Source organism: Athene noctua, chromosome 5 (genome assembly GCF_965140245.1).
Source record: "Athene noctua chromosome 5, bAthNoc1.hap1.1, whole genome shotgun sequence".
In the NCBI taxonomy this organism is placed as follows: Eukaryota; Metazoa; Chordata; class Aves; order Strigiformes; family Strigidae; genus Athene; species Athene noctua.
Window position 1 is genome coordinate 43411901 of NC_134041.1, and position 22038 is coordinate 43433938.

The 22038-nt window shown below is 35.2% G+C and overlaps 1 protein-coding gene across 5 annotated transcripts in view; it reads right to left on the reverse strand.

Annotated features, from left to right (window-relative positions):
- Positions 1–22038, reverse strand: part of ADK (adenosine kinase) — a 295940-nt gene that overhangs the window by 200787 nt on the left and 73115 nt on the right. For all 5 annotated transcript variants that reach the window (XM_074907206.1, XM_074907208.1, XM_074907210.1 and 2 more), the window contains one exon: positions 13389–13467. In XM_074907206.1, the coding sequence (XP_074763307.1) occupies positions 13389–13467 (79 nt within the window). The remainder of the gene's footprint in view (positions 1–13388; positions 13468–22038) is intronic.

Consider the following 22038-nt stretch of genomic DNA (forward strand, 5'->3'; position numbering starts at 1 on the left):
TATTTTCCAAGTACACGATTGTTAAACAAGCATGCGAGTCTCAAGATCTGTATCTGTCAGAGTAACAGCACAGACTTGTAGCCAATAAAAAGCAACTTTTAAAAGCTCTCTCCTAGACTGAAGAGGATCATAAGCTGCACATAACTTTTAACAAAGCACAGTATTTTAAGCACTAACTTCTAGCAAGGGTTTCATCTTTCCATTGGTATCACTTCTACACTAATTTCAGTCCTAATACATTGCATTTCACTTATGTTCAGATATCTCAGAAGCTTTTAGATGATGCTCCCTGCACTGATTTAAAGGAAACATACAATTATTTCATGCCTGCATACTGGCAACATTTGATAACCCCCTGGGGTTTGATGTGAATTCTAACTACCATGGAGAAGAAAACAGAGGTCTGAAAGACTCCACACATGACAGTGCACGCAACAAAGACGTAATTTCCCATAATACAGTTACCAAACTCAGTTTGGTATCACTGCTCCTGAGAGTAGCAACAACATTTGGACCTCTGAGCTGTGAGCCAAATAAATAATGAAAATGACTGTGGGAAGGCTGTCCATCTCTTCTTTCATTACTCCTCTGATTACACCCCTAATATTAGCTCTGTTAAAATGAATGCTTACCCGCATCCAAAGCCAACCTAATGGAAGGGTCAAGTGAAATAGATCCACACAACAATGGCACAAGATGGGTATTTTTTTGAATTGTCCTTCCATCTGTTTCTGAAACAAATTCCTCATAAATTAAAAGCTAAGTACATAGAGAAAGATACAGAAGCATCAAGTGGTTTTCATTTTCCTCTATATTAGATTTTTAAATTTTATGTTATAAAAAAAAGGTACTACTGGTCTCCTTAAAAGAGATGTGGATGTCTACAATTCAAGCATGATCCTATAGGACAGGCTGGACCCTATGCCCTACCATAACACTCCCAAACATACTCAAAAATCAAAGCAACAAAGCAAGAGTTTTGGAACTAATTCCTTCCATAAGGACAGTGGGTCATGATACTTGGCAGACCAAGCAGCACCTGACAAACTCCTTATTAATGAAATACCAAGTATTATACTATTCAAAGAGCCACCAGCTATTCCCTAAGCAGACTGTTAAAATAAAAAGGAAAACTTCTAGTATATGACATCCTGCCACTGCACTGAGTCCCTCTGTTAGGAGAGGAGGGATATTCCTACTTTCTGAAAATAACCTAGAGCAGCTCCCTTGAAAAAAAGGGATCCTCCCTTCTTAAAATCAGGATGTGGAAAACAGAAAGGTAAGGCAACAAGAAAGCTGGAGAACAAGGGAAGACTACAGACTCCTAAGAGATACAGTGAGTTTGTGTTAGAGAAGAAATCCAAAGCAAACACTTGCAGAGATCTGGGGGTGAAGAGCAAATTGCACAATTTTTCTAGTGTCAGAAGCAATCTGAAGTTCCTGAACTAGCGAGCAAAACCATTAAAAAAGCCCTATAAAAAATGGAGAAGGGTGGGATTTGTTTTTAAACCTTATTTAATCTGCCTCACCCATATCATTTTAAAACATAGCTTTAGAACTAGTACTTTTTAGAACATTTGGCATCTTTCACATGCTCACAAAAAAAGGCAAGGAACGGGATTGTGATAAGTGGAAGAGGTCGTTTCATGTTAAGCTGGACACACCATAAAAGAGAACTTCAACTTCAGTGGTCAGACAGCAGTTCAGAGCATGAGTTATATAAACAAAGTTTTTGTGTATTTGGTTGAACAAAAGATTTATTTTTTGGTAGTCAAAATGCTGCTTTCAGCTGTCTAAAAGCATTCTAAAGACTAGACACTTCTCATGATGCTAATAAAATGAGAAAAATCTGGGAAGAACACAGGCCAGATGATTGTCTATGGTTCTATGGCTTACAGAAAAATTAAAGAATAATTAAAACTCACCTTGATAGGATTAAAAAAAAATTCATCAATATGTTTTAAAGAATGGATGGGAAAAATGAGAAGATCTAAAAAAATAACCCAAGAACCCAAAATGCCATCGCATTTCATCATGTTGCAATTAAAAAATAATTATTTGATATGTGTTCTTGCTTGCTTGACTTGATACATACTCAACTACTATACCTCAATCTTTTTAATAAAGCATGCCATGCCATTCTCCATTTTGTAAGTGAAGCTGCTTTAGAATTTAATTATTAACCTTTAAATTGATTCTAAAATTTAACTTGTCCACAGTATTTAACAAAAGGAAACCTGGATGTCAAGCCTGTGCTGCCTCATCAATTGCTGCATACAGCTTATTTTCTTTCTAAAAAATATTAAAGCTATTGACATAGGGATCTCTTAGACAGGTAACTTACTATGACCAGGTCACAGTTATCTTTTAAGTACCTTAGTTCTCAGTATCTTAAACCTTTGAACTGTATGTCAGAGTTAAATAAAATACCATCAAAAATCTGTCATACACAGAAGCTCACTTTTTTTTAATTTGCATATGTATTCTGTATGTGTACAGCTCAGACTTTAAAACAGAAACCTGCTTTATTTTTAGCAGGGCAGCTTTGAGTCATCTAGTCTAAAATTCTAGCACAGTTAAGATTGTCACAGAAAATCACACTTGGTCTACTTCACAGCAGCATTCCCAGCACAAAGCTCAAATTTACATTATGTATGTAAATTTAAAAACTGTCATTGCTACAGTTTTTTAAATCAAGTTAGTTCTTCTGAAAAAATTGTATTTGTCATACCTAAAGCCATTATCCATCCATACCAGAAATAAGATAGCAGAAAGAGAAAATTTTCCTTTCATTCCTACCAACTTGCCCTTATTTTGTGACCCATTGGTCCTGGCTCATGGCAGATCATATGCTCTGGATCCCAGAATGTACTTAGTAGAAAAATAAGGTATGCAGATTTTTTTTTACAGAGCTGCAGCAAAGCATTTGAAAAGTAGATGTATCTTCACTGATAATCCTTGCAAAACTTGATAAATTGCCCAGTTTAAAGGGTCATGGACTAGCTTGTAAATTAAAAAATAAAGAATTTTGTTCATTAGGAATGGTTCTGAAAAAACAAGGTAACTATGCAAATACTTGGACAAATGCTTATTTGAGAATAATTCCTTTGCCTTCGGTAGCTCAGTGTTTCCTCACTTTTATATGTTAAGACTCCCTCAAAAGAATGAGACCTACTTCCTTTTGCTCTCCAGAACTGGTTCCTTTTGTCATTTCTGAGATGCGAGCTTTTAGTTCCATGACCCTAAAACATCAGAAAGACCTGTCTCTTATGGGCCACTAACACTGGACAAGAGAAAAAGCTGTAAAATTTCAATACAATTTTGAAAAACAGACTTTTAATGTTTTGTAAGCACATGTTTAAAAAATGCAATTAATGACATAATTTAGTTTAGTGTTACGATATAATTGTAATATAAGTGTATTCCTGCAGTGCTAACTTTTTTGCATTCTGAATATTTCAATTCAATCAAGTTTTGAAAATAATCTTTGAAGAAAACTTCACAGTGATTTAACTAGGCAATCCCTAAATTTCTAGATTTGGTTAATCAGATGCATTACCATTTAAACTCATTTACCAAAAAAAAAAAAAAAAAAAAAGGGGGGGGGTGTATAAGCAGTAGTATTTAGCAACTTTTCACAGCAATTTTAAAAGGTAATATATATCACCATGTTATCAAGATATCTGCATTTCATATATGACAACCGTTAGAAAAATCAATTTGAGGATTCACATTCCTAGGTTACTGTAATTAGATGAATGTTGAATTCTGGACTACCTTGCAATTCTCATTAGCTATATTCATGAACTGAAGATGCAATAATCTGAGATCAAATTGCCTCCCACAGTAGGGCAGGGGCCCTTACAGACATAGCTGGACACCCCTGAGAATGACCCATCCAGATTTCTGTAGCGTGTATCCCTAGAGAGGAAGAACTGATTTTCTGGGCTCTCATCTAGGCACAGAGCCCTGACTTATGACCAGGAACAAATTTCCATAGGAGAGCTTAGTGGTGTTTAACCAGCAGACTACCGATCCCTTTCCCAGGAACCCTTGCCCTCACAGCAGGAACAATTCTGTTGCTCATGACATATCTACTGAGCTACTGCAGCTGACAGCCTGGTAAATTAAAATAAACTAGCACCCATTTTCTCTTAGTATTTCAGCCTGCAGGTTCCAGCAATTTAGCAGCTGTTACAGAATAAGCTGATCCATCTTGAGATCATAGGTGACAACTGCTGAGGCCACACAAAAGTTAGCTTTTTTAAAAGATCAATCACACCCACTGTAGTCTCAACTTGTACACAAAGTGTTTTAAAAACTTGAACAATTAATAATAACAATATTAAACCTTTATGTCAACAAGTTTCCTTCTTTGTTTAATAATCGTCTACTGCAAACTATGAAATTAATCTAGTCACAGAGATTTTCTTCCACATAAGATGAATGAAAAAGGCAGAAAATCCCAGCTCAACTCAGAGTCCAAGTGAGCTCTGGAAAGCTTGTTGGTTTGTTGTTTGTTGTTGGTTTTTGTTAAATCCTTTTATAAAATTTATTCACAAACTAAGAATATGAGCTCACTGCGATTTCAGGTTGTATCTTTTAAAAGAGGAACTAACCAGCTTAATAGCACATTTGTACTATAGTGACAGTGAAAGAAAGAGTTGTGTTCCTAGGGTTTACAAATACATCTCAACGCATTAATGCTACTGTTAACAGAATAAGAGTAAATAATTTTCTTAATTCTTTTGTCAGACTGTAACATCATGAAGAAACTCAGTATAATTTTGTGTAGCCATTTAACTTTCCTAGGATATCTAAATTTAACTCTTCTTACACAGACTAGTATGTAATATAAAGTATATCTTCTATTAGTAAGTACTATTCAACTCTAAAATGTTCACATCTAACTCCTAAAGTAGTCTTACTAAATCAGAATGGTGGTCTTATTAGAAAAATTGAAAATTTAAAACTGTGTGTAGAAGCAAACAAGTTTACTTGTTTGTTTTCTAGGGCAAACCTATAGTGACTTGGTAGAAAGAAAAGCAAAAATACTTGAAATATTGTTCAGTTAGTCCCAATACTGTGGCATGTGTGAGGATGGGAGAAGAGCCCATGGTTCTGAGAAAGTCCCATTGTCACTTGCCTACAAAAAGGTTAGAGGGTTCACAGCATGGCATTCTTAGAAGCAGGTCTCCTAAATGTGACTCACTGATACTTTCAGCTGTTTATTTCTTCAGAATAAATCCCTGCCTGCACTAATTATTGTGTTACCTAGAAACATCTTTATTTTCAGGATAAACATAAACTAGGGAATGTGCTAATTAATCTCATTCTCATATATAGCATGTCTTACAAGTTAGAGATGGCATTGGCTCAGGGGAAAACAAAAACAATGAATTTTGAGTCCACTCATTCAGCTGGACATTAGCTTAGGGACAGAGCCCAAATTCCTTCATTGCTTTCAAAAAAACTGACAAATTTTTACAGCTTTAAAACATAGTGCTAACATAGCTAAACAGGCATAGAAGCCGAGTCAAGCAGCAGGCAGCTGAACTGCACTCCCAGGAAGGGCCAACTGCTACCATTTAGAAAGTGCCTTCTGATTCCATGTGGGTGACTGATGTTTGATTAGTCTGGAATATGAGAACAGTCTTTAATCATTTAAATAAATTAACAATTTTGAATAGAAGAACAGAGGCTGCATAAGCACTCTGAAGCTCACTCAAACACACTGAGGAGAGAGTTTCAAGGTTCTGTCTGAATGGATTTAGGGGGAATGTAATTGTACAACTCTTTCTGCTGTTTTTCTAAAGTGATTTTGATGTGACGTATTTCAAAGACATTCTTCCCACAATCCTATTAATGTTGCTGGCAGAGACAAGACCTGAAGAAATAAGTAGATATGCTTCTGGTGCATCAAACAGGCAAGTCCATGTGACCAGCAGCCAGCCACTCGATTCCATGCCAAAATGATGCACATAAGGACATTTGTCTTGCAATGCTTAACAGTTACCATCTGTCTCATAACAAAGTCTGCTGTAACTGACAATGGTGTCACTGAAACCGACTCCTTTTCAAAAGGACAAATTTAGGGACCTGGCATTGCAGAATCTGAAAAAATGCCACAGGCTCTTTGGAGCTACATTTTCTGACCATCCTGATATTTGTTGAAACTATATTCCCAGGCCTATGAATACACACAGAGAGTTGTACAGAGTTACTCCTGATATGCCACCAGTACCAGTGTGCAGAAAAAAGCTCACTATCAGTAACCTTGAAAAGTCAGGTCCTCCAGCACACTGCTGCACCATTTACTTTCAACATCTGACACATAACCACAGAAACAATGTATGGGCTCCCTTCACAAGCACAAAAAAGCTTGAGAAGTATGCAGCTTTGTAACCTGGGGGAAATTTGCTTAGAATTTTGCAGAGTTTGCCATAACGATAAAGTGGTTTTGTTGCTTTTTTGAACTGTTCCAGGTAGCTCTGAATAAGGCTTTGAAATTGATCTTAGGTACAGTGGAGTGAAAGGTCTAGCAATCTTCTGTAAGGCTTTCCAAAAAAATCTAGGCAGCTCATCAGATATTACAGAATTTCTCAGATATCTGTACCAATCAGCATAGGCATTACACCAGTTTCCCAGGCTGCATGTTATAATTCTGAAGAGGAAAGGCTGGCTGTTCTGTCAGAAGCACAGACACATCACCATGCTGTTTGACATTGGCTAATTTGGAAACACACATGAATGATAAGAGTGTGCTTGAGAGAATAAACAATTTAGGAAACTGATGTCACTGGCATGTGATAATGTCCACTATGACACTATCAGTCAGACATGGTCTTTGCAACAGTGGGAAGAGCCATTGCTGCATTTCCAGAGAGACAAACTTACATGACTATCTTTGTCAGCACTGAGGCATCGTTTGTTATTTCTTCACCAAGTACAGGTCTCACTCATTAGGACCAGTCACAGCACTAGGGATAGATGTTTAATAAGAGATTCTGTTTACTGGCTAGTATCAAAGAAACTTTAGCAAGGTATAAATAAGAAAAATTTAGCTTTAAGTCCTAAGTCTTTCTCTATCTTCTTTTACATTGAATAGGCTTGAGAAGCAAGCATGGGCACTTGCAGGACAGCACTGGGTGCCCATGTTGTCACTGGGGTAGCTTTCTACCAGCATGGTCTCCCAGCAGAAACATGCAGGACCTGGTATAGAAGGAAACACATGCCTTAGGATTGTTTTCTGGCAGAGATGATGAGGCTGTACCCCTAAGTTTATTAAACCATACCAAACAGAAAATGGTTGAGAGCTTTTTCATACTTTTTCTTGAAAGCTGGCTTGAACTATTGAAAATATTGGAAACACATGTTTGCCGGGGCCACCAAGCCCCATCTGAGTAGGGTGATGTAATGAAGGCCAAATAAGACCAAAACTAACTGAGGAATTTGAGATTCTGATCCAAATGGTTCAGAAAGAACAGAGCCTACCTCTCTCGGAAAAAAAACAAAACCCATTTCCTTTTGGTCACTAGAAAGATACAGAGCTCAATGTTCTCTACTTCACTAAGTAGGAGGAAAAAGTTGTTTAGGGGAATTGTTTGCATTTTCTGGAAGCACTATTCTAGAAACAGCTTTTGGAGAAAACTCATTTGTGGCATAAGTGAATTTAAGCACACAATAAGCAGAACAGAGAACATTTCTAGTTGATGGCATAATGGATTCCATTAAAAAAATGACGGGTCCTGCAAAGTGGCATCAACATAAAAAATTGAGAGTATGCTTGGGGTGACCTCCCTGATTTGAAGGCCTGCTCCCAAGACAAACCTTTCTTCCTGCTATGCTTCAGTCTAATCAATTGTGTACAAGTAATCCAGAAATGTTCACAAATGAGGAAAACATTAATTCATTAGATATATGTTAATTTATATAGAATGATAGGAAAGTAAGGAAGAAATCACTAAGTAACTGAACACTGAAGAGCTAATGTGTGATGGACTTTGTAGATTACATACAATAAGTAGTGTTTAACCAAGGGTACTACTTATCAAATATATACAAACTTAATTTTAAAAGCATGGAACCAGTTGCAGTGAAATTAGTTGTATGTGCACAAGATTACAGCTTATATTCTTTAAAAACTGCAGTTCTGCCTGCAAGTATTTTTCATAGCTGGATTTTTAATTTTACAGACTATTTTTGGATTAAACATGACATCACCCAGTAGACACATATGTGTAATATAAATCCAATGTTTGGCTAATCACTCACATAACAAATAGTAAAAATTTAAAACACAACTAAGCCTTCAGCACATATAATTTTTTATAAAAAAGCATGAATCTGTTCATTTTTCAAAATTAAATTCTCAAACTTGTCAGTTTATTAGAATGCTAAAAAAAAGCACAATCACTTTCGATTAACAGATCACGTTCATCATTGAAGAATAAAAACTGGGATCAAGTTACAAACCCTTGAAATATAGGCTGATACTGGGAAAGTGTCATACTTCCCTTATGTACGAAGACAGTGGGACTCAAGTGTACAATAAAATTTATCATATCATTCTCTCTTAGTGTTATCCCTCATTTAAAAGTCACTCAAATCAACACATTAAGAGTAAACAAATGCATCCTCTCATTTAAAACCAAGCTTCTTTAAAGTATCTAAGAGCAGTATGTAGGCTTTTTGCAAAAATGCTGTACAACCACAAAAACCCAAAAGCTTACAATTAGATAGCAAGAGGTAGTGCAGAGAAAAACAGGGAGACATTACGATTTGGAGGTGTGTATTATAAAACATTATTGTGAAGTCCCAAGAGTACCTATATAGAAAGCTTCCCAAGAATTCTAACTTACATTTTCATTTTATCTGCTAGTCCCACAAATTCAACTTGTAATGTGTCGAGCTATGTTCTTCCAAGTTCACATGACATCACTAGTAATAAAACTTGTGTAACAAGACTTTCACAATTCTGAGGATGCATAAATGATAGAATATAGCATGCTCTAACTGCTAAGTTAGATCCACAGCAATAGCAGAATTGTTAGAATGAAAATAAGATATTAAGAAATTGAGCATAAACCAAGAGCACCCATTCTGAGGATGAAGAATGTGGCATCCTTCATATGCACTTCCAGAAAAACAAGAACAAAAGTGTGTTGTTTGTTGCCAAAATTGTTTTGTTTAAAATCCAAGTTATAAAATTCCATCAACTCAGACCTGAAATCTAGCACTTGAGTTAGAAAGATAAAACTTCAAAGACTACTTCTTGCAGTTCTAACCTCAGCACTCAAAAGTCAAAATAAACATTGATAAAAATCATGCAAATATGGCTGGTCAGCAATGCTTGTCCTCTCTGCACATGTGTGCTATCTGTTTTAGATACTTTCAAGTCATAACCCCTATTAAAAGATTCAGATTTATTTTTCCTTCCAGATCAATGTCTGTTGCTAGACAGGCACAGTCTTAATTAAAATTACAGAAGGAAGTTGAGTAGTAGTAAAATACTGTCTTCACAAATCTGAATTTAGATTGTTGGCAGAACTCTAAAACAATACATTATTTATGAACTGCATGCAGTTACATGTATGCATATTTTATAGATTTAATATAATGGATCCAATCATTTGGAGGGATTGCAAGAGCTCAGATTAAAGCAAGATGTCACATATCATATTAGATATAAAGCCAAAATTTAATGAGACAAGTAAAGGTCAGAGCAGCACACTGCAGTTTCAATTTGATAATACCCCCACTCTCCTCCTTGTTCTTAAGCGTGCATCATAACTTCAACTTTAAACACAGAGCAAAACTGGAAGTTAGTATAAAAGGATAATTCTAATGCCAAGGTCACTAAAGGAAACAGGAAAGTTCAACTTTAGTTTCTATCCCAGAAACTAAACAACTGCAATTCAGCTCATCATCTATAGTCCTCATTTTCCAAAGTACTATCAAGCAATTTTCAGTGAATAAGCCTGATTAAAGCCTGGACCAACAAAGTTATTAACACTCCCCTACCGGTGGGTTAAGGAAAAAAAATCCCAAACAACTGTGTCTATTAGTGACATTGCACCTATAGAAGTGCATCACCTGCATTTCTACCATTAATCTGGTTTCCAATTGTTTTCTGCATTGTACTGCACTTTAGGAAAGCCCTTTAACATTATTCCTTTCCCTTCTCCCCATTCTTTACAGTCTGTCTATGGTTTTCCACTCAGTACCAAAGTCTTAAAAGATACTTATTTCAATATGACTTTTCCTTAAGGCCTTAGAAGTACTCAGTCTGTTCTGGTTAGCCATCTTTTCTTTACCGGGTGAATAAATTTGCACCCAAGAAAGACCAGAGTGGACGAGGAAAAGCACATTGGTAAGGAAGAAACAAGGACAGGACAATGACACAGAATCAGAGCAATACTGAGATTTTTATACTGTTTCTCACTTTCCAGATTACTTATTTCCTATCCTCTCAGTTTGGTCTTTTCCCTCACATGCTTTTCTGTCTCTACTTTCTTCAAACACTCTGTCACTATACCTCTCCTAATATGAATTAGTATTTCCAAGACATAATCATCTGTTAACTTAAATTCAGGCTTTTTTCAAGAACAGAGACATAGTCTTTCTTGAGTAGATCCCACTATCATATATCCAAAATATATGAGCTTGTGTAACAGAAGTGATGATCACCATACACCATTTTTCCTTTTTAAACACATTACATACCATAAATTTCCCCACCCATTTTGCCTTTTGGTGTTTTTGTTTCAGCAGTGTTTTTCTGACCTTTAAAGCAGCAGACTATTTGAAACAACTAACTCAACTAAATTAAGTTGCTTCTTAAATTCTTCCCTTTTTTCTATTCCATTATTAATTGCTCTCCAATTTTCCTACCACACTCCTTAATACTCTTACCACTCAGAAATTAACTTTTAAAAAGTAATTGCCAAACTTCAGAGGCCATTTGTTAATTTCCAACCATCCAACTCAGACAGGTATTCCACTGCAGTCAGGCTTCCAAGGATGGTTTTCTTTAACATGCCATTATTTCTCATCAACTTCTAAACAGCTGAAACAAACTTTTTGGTTTATATCTCTCAGCTTTTAGCATACTTTTTCAAGCTTTTCCCATAAAGTAACACAGGTTGAGAAATTAATACGAGTTGTATTCTCAGGATTTCTTCACCATATGTCTTCCCCCAGAGAAAGCGTGTGTCTACCTCAGAGATCTGAATTTATTTATTGGTCCTTTACTTCTCAACCACCAGTCAGACTTCTTGAATCAGTCTTTTCTTTATCCTGTTACTTTCAACAAATAAATATAAGTTTAAGTTATTCAGATCTAAGATCATTTACACACTCATTCTCTCCAATATGCCAATGAATACTGCTGTATAAATTCTTCCAGAATTTCTAGTTTAATTTTTGGTTTAAACTATCTACCTATCCTCACATTTTTTACTTCTGCTAAAAGCTTACAGAATAACAGCTTCTTTCAAATTTCCAGAATTCTCTTTTCTCTCTCTCTCTCACCCTCCCATCCTTCTTTTTAAAGCCTCTTAGTAATGTTATGTTATTCATGCACAACTGTTTGAAGTTTCATCTTATTTGAAACAAAAACTAGGAGATGACAACCCTTCTGGAGACAAATACAATTCCAGATGGCAACTGGAGTTGAATGCGGCTCCCAGCTCTGAGCCAAGGTAAAGTAAAAGTTCACTGACAAAACCCGCTCAGTATAAGAAAGGAGCATTGACATAGAAAACTCTACATTTCATTGATCGAAATTTCGCCTATTTCATTGACTGTATAGGTTCCGTATACTTCATAGTATGGTTATTGAAAAATACCTGGACTGAAAAGACAGTTAAGCACGAGACATAGTTTACTAATAAATTAGCTGATGCCACAGGTCACTTCAAGAAGAGATGGAACTAAAATCCTTGGCTCTTGAACACTTCAAAGTTTAGAAATTCTGAGTCTGCCACATGCACTTGATTCTAAATCTCCTTAATCTTGATGTAGGAAAGAAAGCAGAGTTTCAGGCCTCTGAACTAATAAACAGCTGCAGAACTCCCAAAAAGCTGACCTCTAATCAGCGGTCATGGAGGAGACACCATCTCTACACCGTTCCCACAGGTTAAGCAACAGTCATACTAACACAGAATTAATCCAGTAGCTTCAGCCCTCCTGAAGAATAGGGTTTTTTTTAAAGTATCAGAAGAAAAAAATTGGCTTGACCACATAGTAAAAAACCAAAGAAACAAACAAAAAAGCTCTGCAAACTGTTTGTATTTAAAAACTTAACCATTTCAGAACTACAAGCTATATACAATAACACACATGCAACTTAGATTTCTCTCTGTTGTGAAATATCTTTATCACAAATATTTTCAAGACATTTGGGGTTTCAGAAAATGAAAACTTTAGTAAAGAAGCAGCAACTATTTTGTACAAAGGAGCAGCAATTATCACTATAACAAATTTTTCCTTTTTATTGGTGGGGACAACCTTAGTTAAATTATAACTTAATTTCTTCCAAACGTGTATTTAATGCTATGGGGCAGTAAATTTTAATTATACAGGAATTCTGGAAGTTAATAAGACAGGATCATTAACAGAAACTATATAAATACAGTTTGTATATTTTTATTTACAGGATTTGTACATTTATTGCAATCCAAAAAAACACACACAGAGGTGTATATGCTTAAGAGTATTGTGACAAAAGGCATGCTTTAGGTAAAGAAAAATTAATATACCTGAAATCCAATTCATCATTACTGTTATTCATAATACCCATAGCCAGAATCATTATCCTTATGTAAAAAAACTTTTCAAGTTCTAACAGGATAAATGTTGTTAGAATCACAGAATGATGCAGGCTAGGAGGGACCTCTGCAGGTCTCTAGTCCAACCAACCACTCAAAGCACGGCAGCCTCAAATTTAGATCTGGTTGCCCAAGGACTCATTGTGTTAAGTTATGAAAATCTCCAAGAACAGAATTCAACAACTTCTGTGTTGAATTCTCATTGTGACTTTTTTCTCATCATTGGAAGATTCCTAACTGCAGCTAGGGATCTTGTCCTGGCTTCTTATCCTTCCACCATACACTTCTGACAAAAGCTTGGTTCAATCTTCCTTAAAACTCTCTCTTCCACTCCTAGGTACACAGTAGTTGCAACTATAACTTTAACAGAAAGTGTATGAAAGGAATGAAGAGCACAACCTCAAAATAAATCATGTCAAAAAATACAAGCATATCCTGAGCAACAGAATCACAAGCACTCAGTAGTGCTCATGACAAACACAGACAATAGAAAGCATCAAATTGATACAAACTCAACACTTCAAGTTATCAATAATTCTTTTTCAAGGAAGAACAAACCTGGGCCACTTTAACGGAATTTTGAGTAGAACCACCAGCATGATATTCTACTTTGAACTTTTTCACAAGTTCTTCAAATCTGTTAAAAAAAAAGAAAAATAGATGGTTGAGAAAAGTTAAACTGCACTTTTTTTTTTTCCCAAAAGACGACATGAAGATTATAAGGAGATGACATTGTGTTATTTAGAATCAAGAAATTCAGATACATTAGTTGTTACACATGGTGCAAGCCTAGGAACATCTATTTAGATCTTGTCCAGATTACAAAGCAAAGTGTGACATCAATTTGTATCCTTCATCTTACAGTTGCAAGTAAATAACTGAAACAAATAATTATCTGAACCGTAAGCTTGATTGTAATGAACTGTTGTATTGATAAAATATATGCCTGAAGAAAAATTATGTAAATGAAGACATTCAGATATTTATTTCACCTCATTAAAGCTAAAAACAGAATGTAAAATTAGGTGAGAAGACTCCGGATATCTGGTCTCTATTTAAAAATAAATTGACCCAAACAATGGTGCTAAGTTTTAAGTTTTCACATTAAAATGGTGCTAAGTTTAAAGTTTTCTTCACATTTTGACAGGTGAAGAACTTTTATGAACAAATCTACTAGTATGTGAGAAAATCTGATAACAGAAAAGCCAAGTGTCTCCAGATGAGCCTTCAAATCCTTCAAGTCATACTACTATGAAAACAGCACTGTCTGGTAACATTCAGCAGTATATTATTAGGTTTGAATGTCAAAACAAATATTTAAACTTTTAATGAAAATATCTACCCTCACATTTCAGATCAAACTTTAGGGTTAAGACCCTGAGAGAGTTCTATAGAACACTCTTCCTTGTCTAAGATATATTTTGCATCTCTGATGACAGTATACCACAGCTTAAGAACCAGCCTTCTCTCTAGTCACTGGCTACAGAAAATGGAAGTGTCACAGAAAAGAGAATTAGAATGAGTGAGCTGTGGAGACCACAGGGAGACTGTGCATAAATACTGCGTCATGTCTTTAAGTTCTAAGCACACTTCAAAAGTCAGTGGATTAAACAGCAGGATTAACAACCTCAGAAGACATTAAACTCAGAAGGAAGTACTCTTGGAGGCAAGTTAAAATGTTTACTGTAAAATTTCTTTGTACGTTTGAGGTTCAAAATGACCTCAAGGTCAACCCTAATTAATAGCATAAACGTGCCCATAAGGTCTATTAACTTTAGATGTTTATCTTTACCAAATGAGACTTGCCCAGTTAGATGTATTTCAACATATTTTATTGTATTCACCTTTAGAATCTTTTAAAGCAGTGACACATCTTCAGACACAATAAACAATGAACACTATCTGCCAACTCTACCCTTCCTCTCCCCCTCACAACCTCCTTATAGTATGTGAACAATGGCTTTGGAGATAGATTTGTCAAATAATGGCTTGTTTGTTTAAAAGGTTTTGATTTTCAATACCATGTTACTAATAAGAGCATTTTTATTTCTACAGTACTCTCCATTTAAAATGTTTGAATAACAAACTACTCACCCTAGCAAACTACCAATGGGCAGACAATTAGAAAGAACCAAGAATTAAATTACCACATATGCTTTTCACAGTTATCCACACTACTAATTATCCACCAATTCTATGTCAAGCAATTGAAACCTCAAATGATAGCAAGTAGCAGAGAGTGGGAAAAAATAACAAAAACCAATAGATCTAACAATTGCTTCTCAAGCAAAGACATACAAACCATCATGAACCAATTAAGTTTTTTGGCAATATTTTTTTCTTTAATTTAATCGACATCTTTTTCAATCAATTTGAGTGCATGCTGCCCAAAACACATGGATTTTTTGGTATTCTTTGATATCTACAAGCATGCTAATTAATATTTTAATTCCTTTACCTAAAGACATCTAATGTTTCTATGTCCGTATTATTTAATGGCATGTTAAATCTGATAAATTTAGTAAACTGTAGTTGATCATCTATGTTAGCATCTCTAAATCTAGCTGAGTATGCATTTACATGTTTATCTTGTAGTTTTAATAAAATATTTGGTATCTGCATTTGGGAAAAAAAAATAGAAACAACCTTAAAATACTGTCTGTATTATGAAGAATTCAAGGTGACAGCTACGTAATCTAAGAAATAATCTGAATAAAGTATTTACAATTACCTAATAGAGTAAAATAAACAATGGTGACTATTTTTCACTACTTCAGATTGAGCATTAACAGACCTAACTCCTTTTCTTCTAATTAAGATAGCAAACTCAACATCTCCAAATATCTGTTATACAAAATAGAACAAGACTTTGTACAACTGCAAGAAAAGTAATTTTTTCTGGTCATTCTCCATGACACATCAAAATGACAATATAAATGGTGTTATTTTAATCCACAAGACCATGATAATCAAGTCATGTCAAGAATGACCTCAAAATTAAGAATGCCAATAGCTTTTTATCTTGATGAACAATTAGATGGACATTTTCCCAAATGTCAGTAGATGGCACAAGCAGCATGGGAACACTGACTTTGTCACTGCTGTATGTATGACCTGCAAAGAGAAAACTGTCATTCCAGCATGCCTCAGAAACATGGTATTTGCTTTTATAAAACTCTCCATTTTAAGGAAGGAAGTTCAACTGTACAAACTGCTCTGAGGCCTGGGAATGCTAAACAGAGCTTCTGTGTGTGCTTCAGGACTAAGCTGTTATCACACTTAGGATAATTCAAGAAAATTAGAACCTTATGAGCAAGACTGAATAATATTATTGTTTCAGTTTCTGAAACTGTTGGTCTTTCTCAAGGCTGTGCTATATCTGAGAACTGTGACCCTTCTCCTGACCTAGCAACATACCATTACCTTAAATAACAGAATAATAAATCCCACAATCAGCACCATAGAGGGGCCCCTATTTTTGGTACTATGAATTTGTTCACCACATTACAGCATATTTTAACAGAAACAACTTTGCATTTCCAGCAGCATGTTTTCATCTGTGATACTGCTGATCAACTCTAGCACTGACCAAAGAGGATATGTTCATATTTTGCTCAATTACACTAAAGGTAACAGCATTTCAGTCAGTTGCTTTTTTTTCCTCCCCTTTTAAAAATTGAACTTGATACTGAAAGGTGGGCTTCATTTTTGACAGAATTAATGCCTATTCAAAAAAGTATAAGGTGGTAATGGAAGAAGCTATTTTATAAAAGAATACGAACAAGAATGAGAACAATATTTTTATGCTTTTTTTAAAGAAAATATACTTCCTTACATTACAGAAGGTGGAGGCTTATTTTTGAAAGGCACAGACTCCTCTTACATATGCTATACCATTACCTTAAACTGGAGACGGCTGTTAGAATTTCCCCCCAGTAAGTACGACTGCTGACAATTCCACCACTCTGCTTGTCACTCAAACCATTCATAACCTGAGCATCACTATCCATCTTCTCTGTGTCCTCTTACCAAACTATGTTTAAACCTTACACTATTCCTTCTCACAGCACCTCTTAAAAAGTACGATTTCCTGTACTATACAGATAAATGCACTCATCTTAATATCTAATCTCTTCAGACAGCTGCAAAGATCATCTGTGTCGGCTATCTCTCTGATCAGCTCACCTCTCTCAACACACCTCTTCCAGCCCCTTCTCAGGCATTTCAAGCAGAAGCTACTTGTCTATATTCTCAAGGCCCTGCAAAGCATTATGGCACTGAACATACCATCCTTCATTCCAGACATTCAGATTTACAACAGCCTCTGGGCACAAAGCAGTCAACAAAAATACCTTTTCTCTTGCTAACCCATATCATCCAATGTCCAGTTACTGGAATTTTCTATGAATTTTAGCAAATCTACTTTAAATCTTCCTTCAAAATATCTTTCACCATAATGTCTTAAAAAAGTCATCAGCAAGGCTGTGTGATTTCCCGAGGCTATTCTCCAGCCTAATGACTGGCAACCCTCTCCTGGATCAATACCCATCTCGCAACTTGCTTTATACACAAAATCTGAGGCTTTTTGAAGACTATCTTCTTGTTCTATGCTATACAGCAACAAATACAGTTATATTTGGCTCACCATGGTTTCAAAACCAAACTGACAACAAAAACAAGCACATAAAGCATTCTCTACAACTGAAGGCAGACAACATAAGGCAATGGAACTACAGTAAGGAAAATTAAAGCCATTCAAGAAATGCCGTTAAGTTTCTGGACACAATTTATATTAGACTACAAAGAAACTCTTTTTGAAGAGTAAAATGGCCATAGATTACCAACATTTAACTGTCTTATATAGAGAGAATCAGGACAAAAACCACTTCTGATGCATATCTCAGAAGCTACTTACCTGCAAGAATGAGAGAAAAGTAATCTCTTGTTTTTCAGCAGGGTGTGTTGCCTTGGATATCTTTAGATATATCTGCTTATTGCTTAAGAAGTACTCAATAGCATATATCAGCAGGGAGTTACACTTTAAAAGAATCAGCTGCCAAAACCAGCTTTTTGCCCTTTTTGCTTTTGTCTGCCAGATAATGACAGCCTGGATATAAGACAAAAATCTGGTTGTTCTGTATAATAGTAATAATAAAATATTTCAGTGGATTGTACATTTTTGTTTGGTGTTACAAAACCCCTTCAAAAACACTAAGATGGAAACCTCTTAATCAATAAAAGGTTGCAAGTTGCACATAAGTCTGTAACTTCTTTTTCTTTGGAGGTCAGTTGGGGCTGGGGAAGCTGCCTTTGTTGACACCTCTAAAGAAGGTAGTAGGATTTGGTACGTTTTCAAGCTATTGAATGAATTTTAATTAAGATTTTCATTAAAAATCCTAATTAATGGTGATTGACACCTTACCCAGATATTTATTTAGTTGAAGAAGTAGTTATATTAAGACATGGCAATAGCTTAAGTGTTCAGCTGTGAGGAGAACCAGACAAATACACTGACAGTTAAATGTTTGATCCTTTTAATTGCATTTTTTTTAATCTCCTTAAATCTTCAAATTAAGTAACTGTGTCAGAATGTCCATGAAATCACTTCATAAATTAAAGAAAAACATACGCGAGAGAGCATCATATACAACCTGTTATAATACTACTAAAAGCTCAGTAAAACTATAAAAAAGTACCAAATCTTATTCCTATTTTTTCAGAAAACCCTTCTGGAATAAACCTACACAAACAACTAAATAACGCCAAATGTGCATCCTGATTGTTTTGCAGGGCATGGCAGAAGTAGTTATGCATACATCTGGACAAGCCTGTCATCTGTCACATTCTCAGTTTCATCACAGCCTGGGCCAATGCCAGAACGATGCCGGCAGCCACACCGCCAGGCAGATGGGGCACATGTTGTAGAAAGACAACTTTCCCTGGTCAGTGTTAGCAGGCAAGCTGAAATCCTCATAATTTGTTCCTAAGCAAAATCTAACTCAGATTTAAGAAAAAGGTCTAGTCTCAGGATTCAAACATTAAAGGTAAACCACAAGGTATCATTTTTAAACAGAAGTAAAAGGGAGAATAGTTTAGGACAAATACTGTAGGTAGAAAGTAATTAATATTTTTATCTTTTAAGAGTGTACTTAATTTCTCTAAACTGTACAACTCAGTGTTCAAAGTGCAAACACCAGAAAGGATAGTTACATATATGAACTATTTAATCCTTAGTCTTTGACATATGACCAATTAAGATTGAGATGCAGATATAATTGGTTGATCTTACTTAAAATTGGATCTGAAAGAGCAAAAATACTGCCTTTTAGAAATGAGGCAGAATCACAAAGGTACATGAGAAAACTTTGTAACAGCTGCTTGGCAATGACTGACTTAACCCAGAGCTAGTTCTTCTCCTTATTAGCTTGGCACAGAATTAAAGAGCTTGGGAATGGGTAGGGGAATAGAGGGGAAGAATGAAACATGCTAAAAAGGAAGTATTGGAGCCAGGTTAGCACCATGGACATAACACAACAGAAAGCTAAAAGTGTTAGGAATATGACTGCTACAACTGAATATAGCAGATTATCATATTTTTCTCCTTTATTTACTGAAATTCAGAAAATAGTGACTCTTATGGAAGTATTTACTGTTGCAAACTAGAATTTCATATAAAGTATTTTTCTAATCACCTCATCCAAACAAATAGCAAATGAAAAAAGCCAGTAATTCCAACCAGGTTAGGATTATGAGTACCAAATGTTAATATATGAAAGAAGAAAAAAAAATGCATAGGCAAATTGCAAGATTCATAGCTTTGAAATATTTTACCACAAATGTTAGTGAGGTTGAAAAAAATGCACTTAAATGTCAGTTTGATAAAAGCCAAAAGAACATTTTCCACATGTGTTTGCATTTAGGCATATTGAAACAAGATGGAAAAAGTAACAGTCATTCAAATGTAAGGTTAAAACATCAGCTCTTAAGGATCATGATTTAAAGACATTTCTCAAAGTAATTTTTTTTCTTTTCTCAGTAAGGAGTCGGGCAAATTTATTCAAGTGTTCTTGAAAAGCTGCCCTTTTTCCAGATTATCTGGATATCTTCCTCCTCTCCATTATCTCAAAAATGTACATGATTATACTCAGAAGCATCAGCCATCACAAGGCAAGTGTTTCTGTTGATATTCTGAAGTGTTGTAGGAAAATGAAAAGAAAAACTATACCACTAGAATATTAAAAGGATTATATTTCTGTCAGTAAATGCTACAAATACATACACACATTATATATACATAGAGTATCTTCACAAACCTTAAAATCTGTGTATTATATGATTACTACATATAGGTCACAGAGACTAAAACTTCTCTCTATTAAATTTCTCATCAAAACATTTTAAAAAGTTTCATCTGAGGACAGATAATCAGAAATACTGTGAGAGAATTTCCACCAGTTCAGTAATTCACTACAAGTTTATGCATTCCTCCTACTGTCTTTTTGGAAGATCTTCCAAAAGATTAGCCCAGACTCAAAAATTTTGCAGATACATCTAGGGATCTGCACCATAGTATTTGTTGTAAAACTTCGTAGCCAGAAATAGCTCCCTGCCCTTATGCATAGCCAATAAGGATCAAAAGACATTGCAGGCAGGGAAAAGCACGTAGCATTTGCCGCCTTCATCTCTGGATGTGCCAAAGTATATTCTGGAGCACTAAGGAACAAGGTTATTTCCTTTGTTATTTCTCAGCAGTATTATGAAAACATTTACACTTGCTCCTGATGTTCCCAGTATACATTTGGCAGCTTGTGTACAAGAATACCACTTCCCAAAAGAAGTGTCATTTTCTGTTTGCTTCTTGTAAGTAGCGTGGGAAGCATACGTGTATTCTGAGACCTACAAGTAAATTTGTCATGTCCAAATTTCCTTGCTAACTAACCAATGAAAGGGCAAGTTGTTTATCATATTATAAAGTAGTATACTTCTTAATCCTTTTAATATCAATAGTTTTGTCCTACAATAAAAATGCAGGAACACAAGTAACACTAACAGGTTTTGAAAATAAGACTAGATTTACAAAATCAAAAGCAAATTAGAGATCATAATCCTAATTATGCAACAATCATATGAGACTGCAATAGATGCTTCCCATTTGGCACAGTAGAGACCAGGTGTTAACTGTCAATAAACCTTTAGTGAACGCTAATTGAAACTGCTGTTTCACAAGCATCAACTTATGCCAGCTCACATCAAAGTGAAAATTTGTTTAACTTTACAGAATATTTGCTAAGAATATTAAAATATTAAAAGTATTCAGTCATCAAGAGATCTTAGACCTTAACTCTGCTACAATTTAGACTACCTAAAGCTGCAGTACAAACCCTATTAAGCTGCCTGTAAAGAGCTGACAAAAAACCCCCATATGCACATTCACACCTGCAGACAAATATTTTACTACAGTAACTTTACAATTTGTACTTTTATCTATAAATACATCAAAACAGTAAAACAATAGAAAATAAGTTAACCAAGTTGCAAAGTTTGGGTTCCAATTCAGAGTTGATAAAATATTAGAAAGTTTTGCAGAGCTGTTCCAAAACCAAATTATAAACTAATTGTTTCCATACACTCAGATTAAGAAGCATTTTATCCAAATAACATTCTCTATTAACACAAAGTCCAAAACAATGGTGACACTTGTTAACCACAACCTAAATACATTTTTTGTTCTTTACAATAATACAAATGGTTCATGTCAATTCAACTACACTGCTAAAACATTTATTTTTCTTCACCCATTGTGCTATTTCAAATTTTTACATCAGTGACCAGTCAGTAAATTTAAACCAAGAAAACATTAAAAATACATCAGAATATTTAGGTAGACGAAGACAACAGTACACCTCCACTCCAAGCTACTATTAACATTCAGTGAGCTATAATAATTTTCCTCATGAACAAATACTGAGTGCAGAAAACCCTGCTTTGATCATAACCAACATTAAATACCAAGTAAGATTCCTATTTTAGTTCGCTTTAATCTCCCTGTTTCTCAATACAGCTCTGTCTTGAACATCCTTTAAGATAGTCACCTACTGATAGCGGGTAATAACAGAAATTTCTGTAGCTCAAAAACACAGGCAGTATTTATTACCACAAGCACACATGCACACTCCTTTTTTCAACTTTTTGTTAAGTATGTAATCAT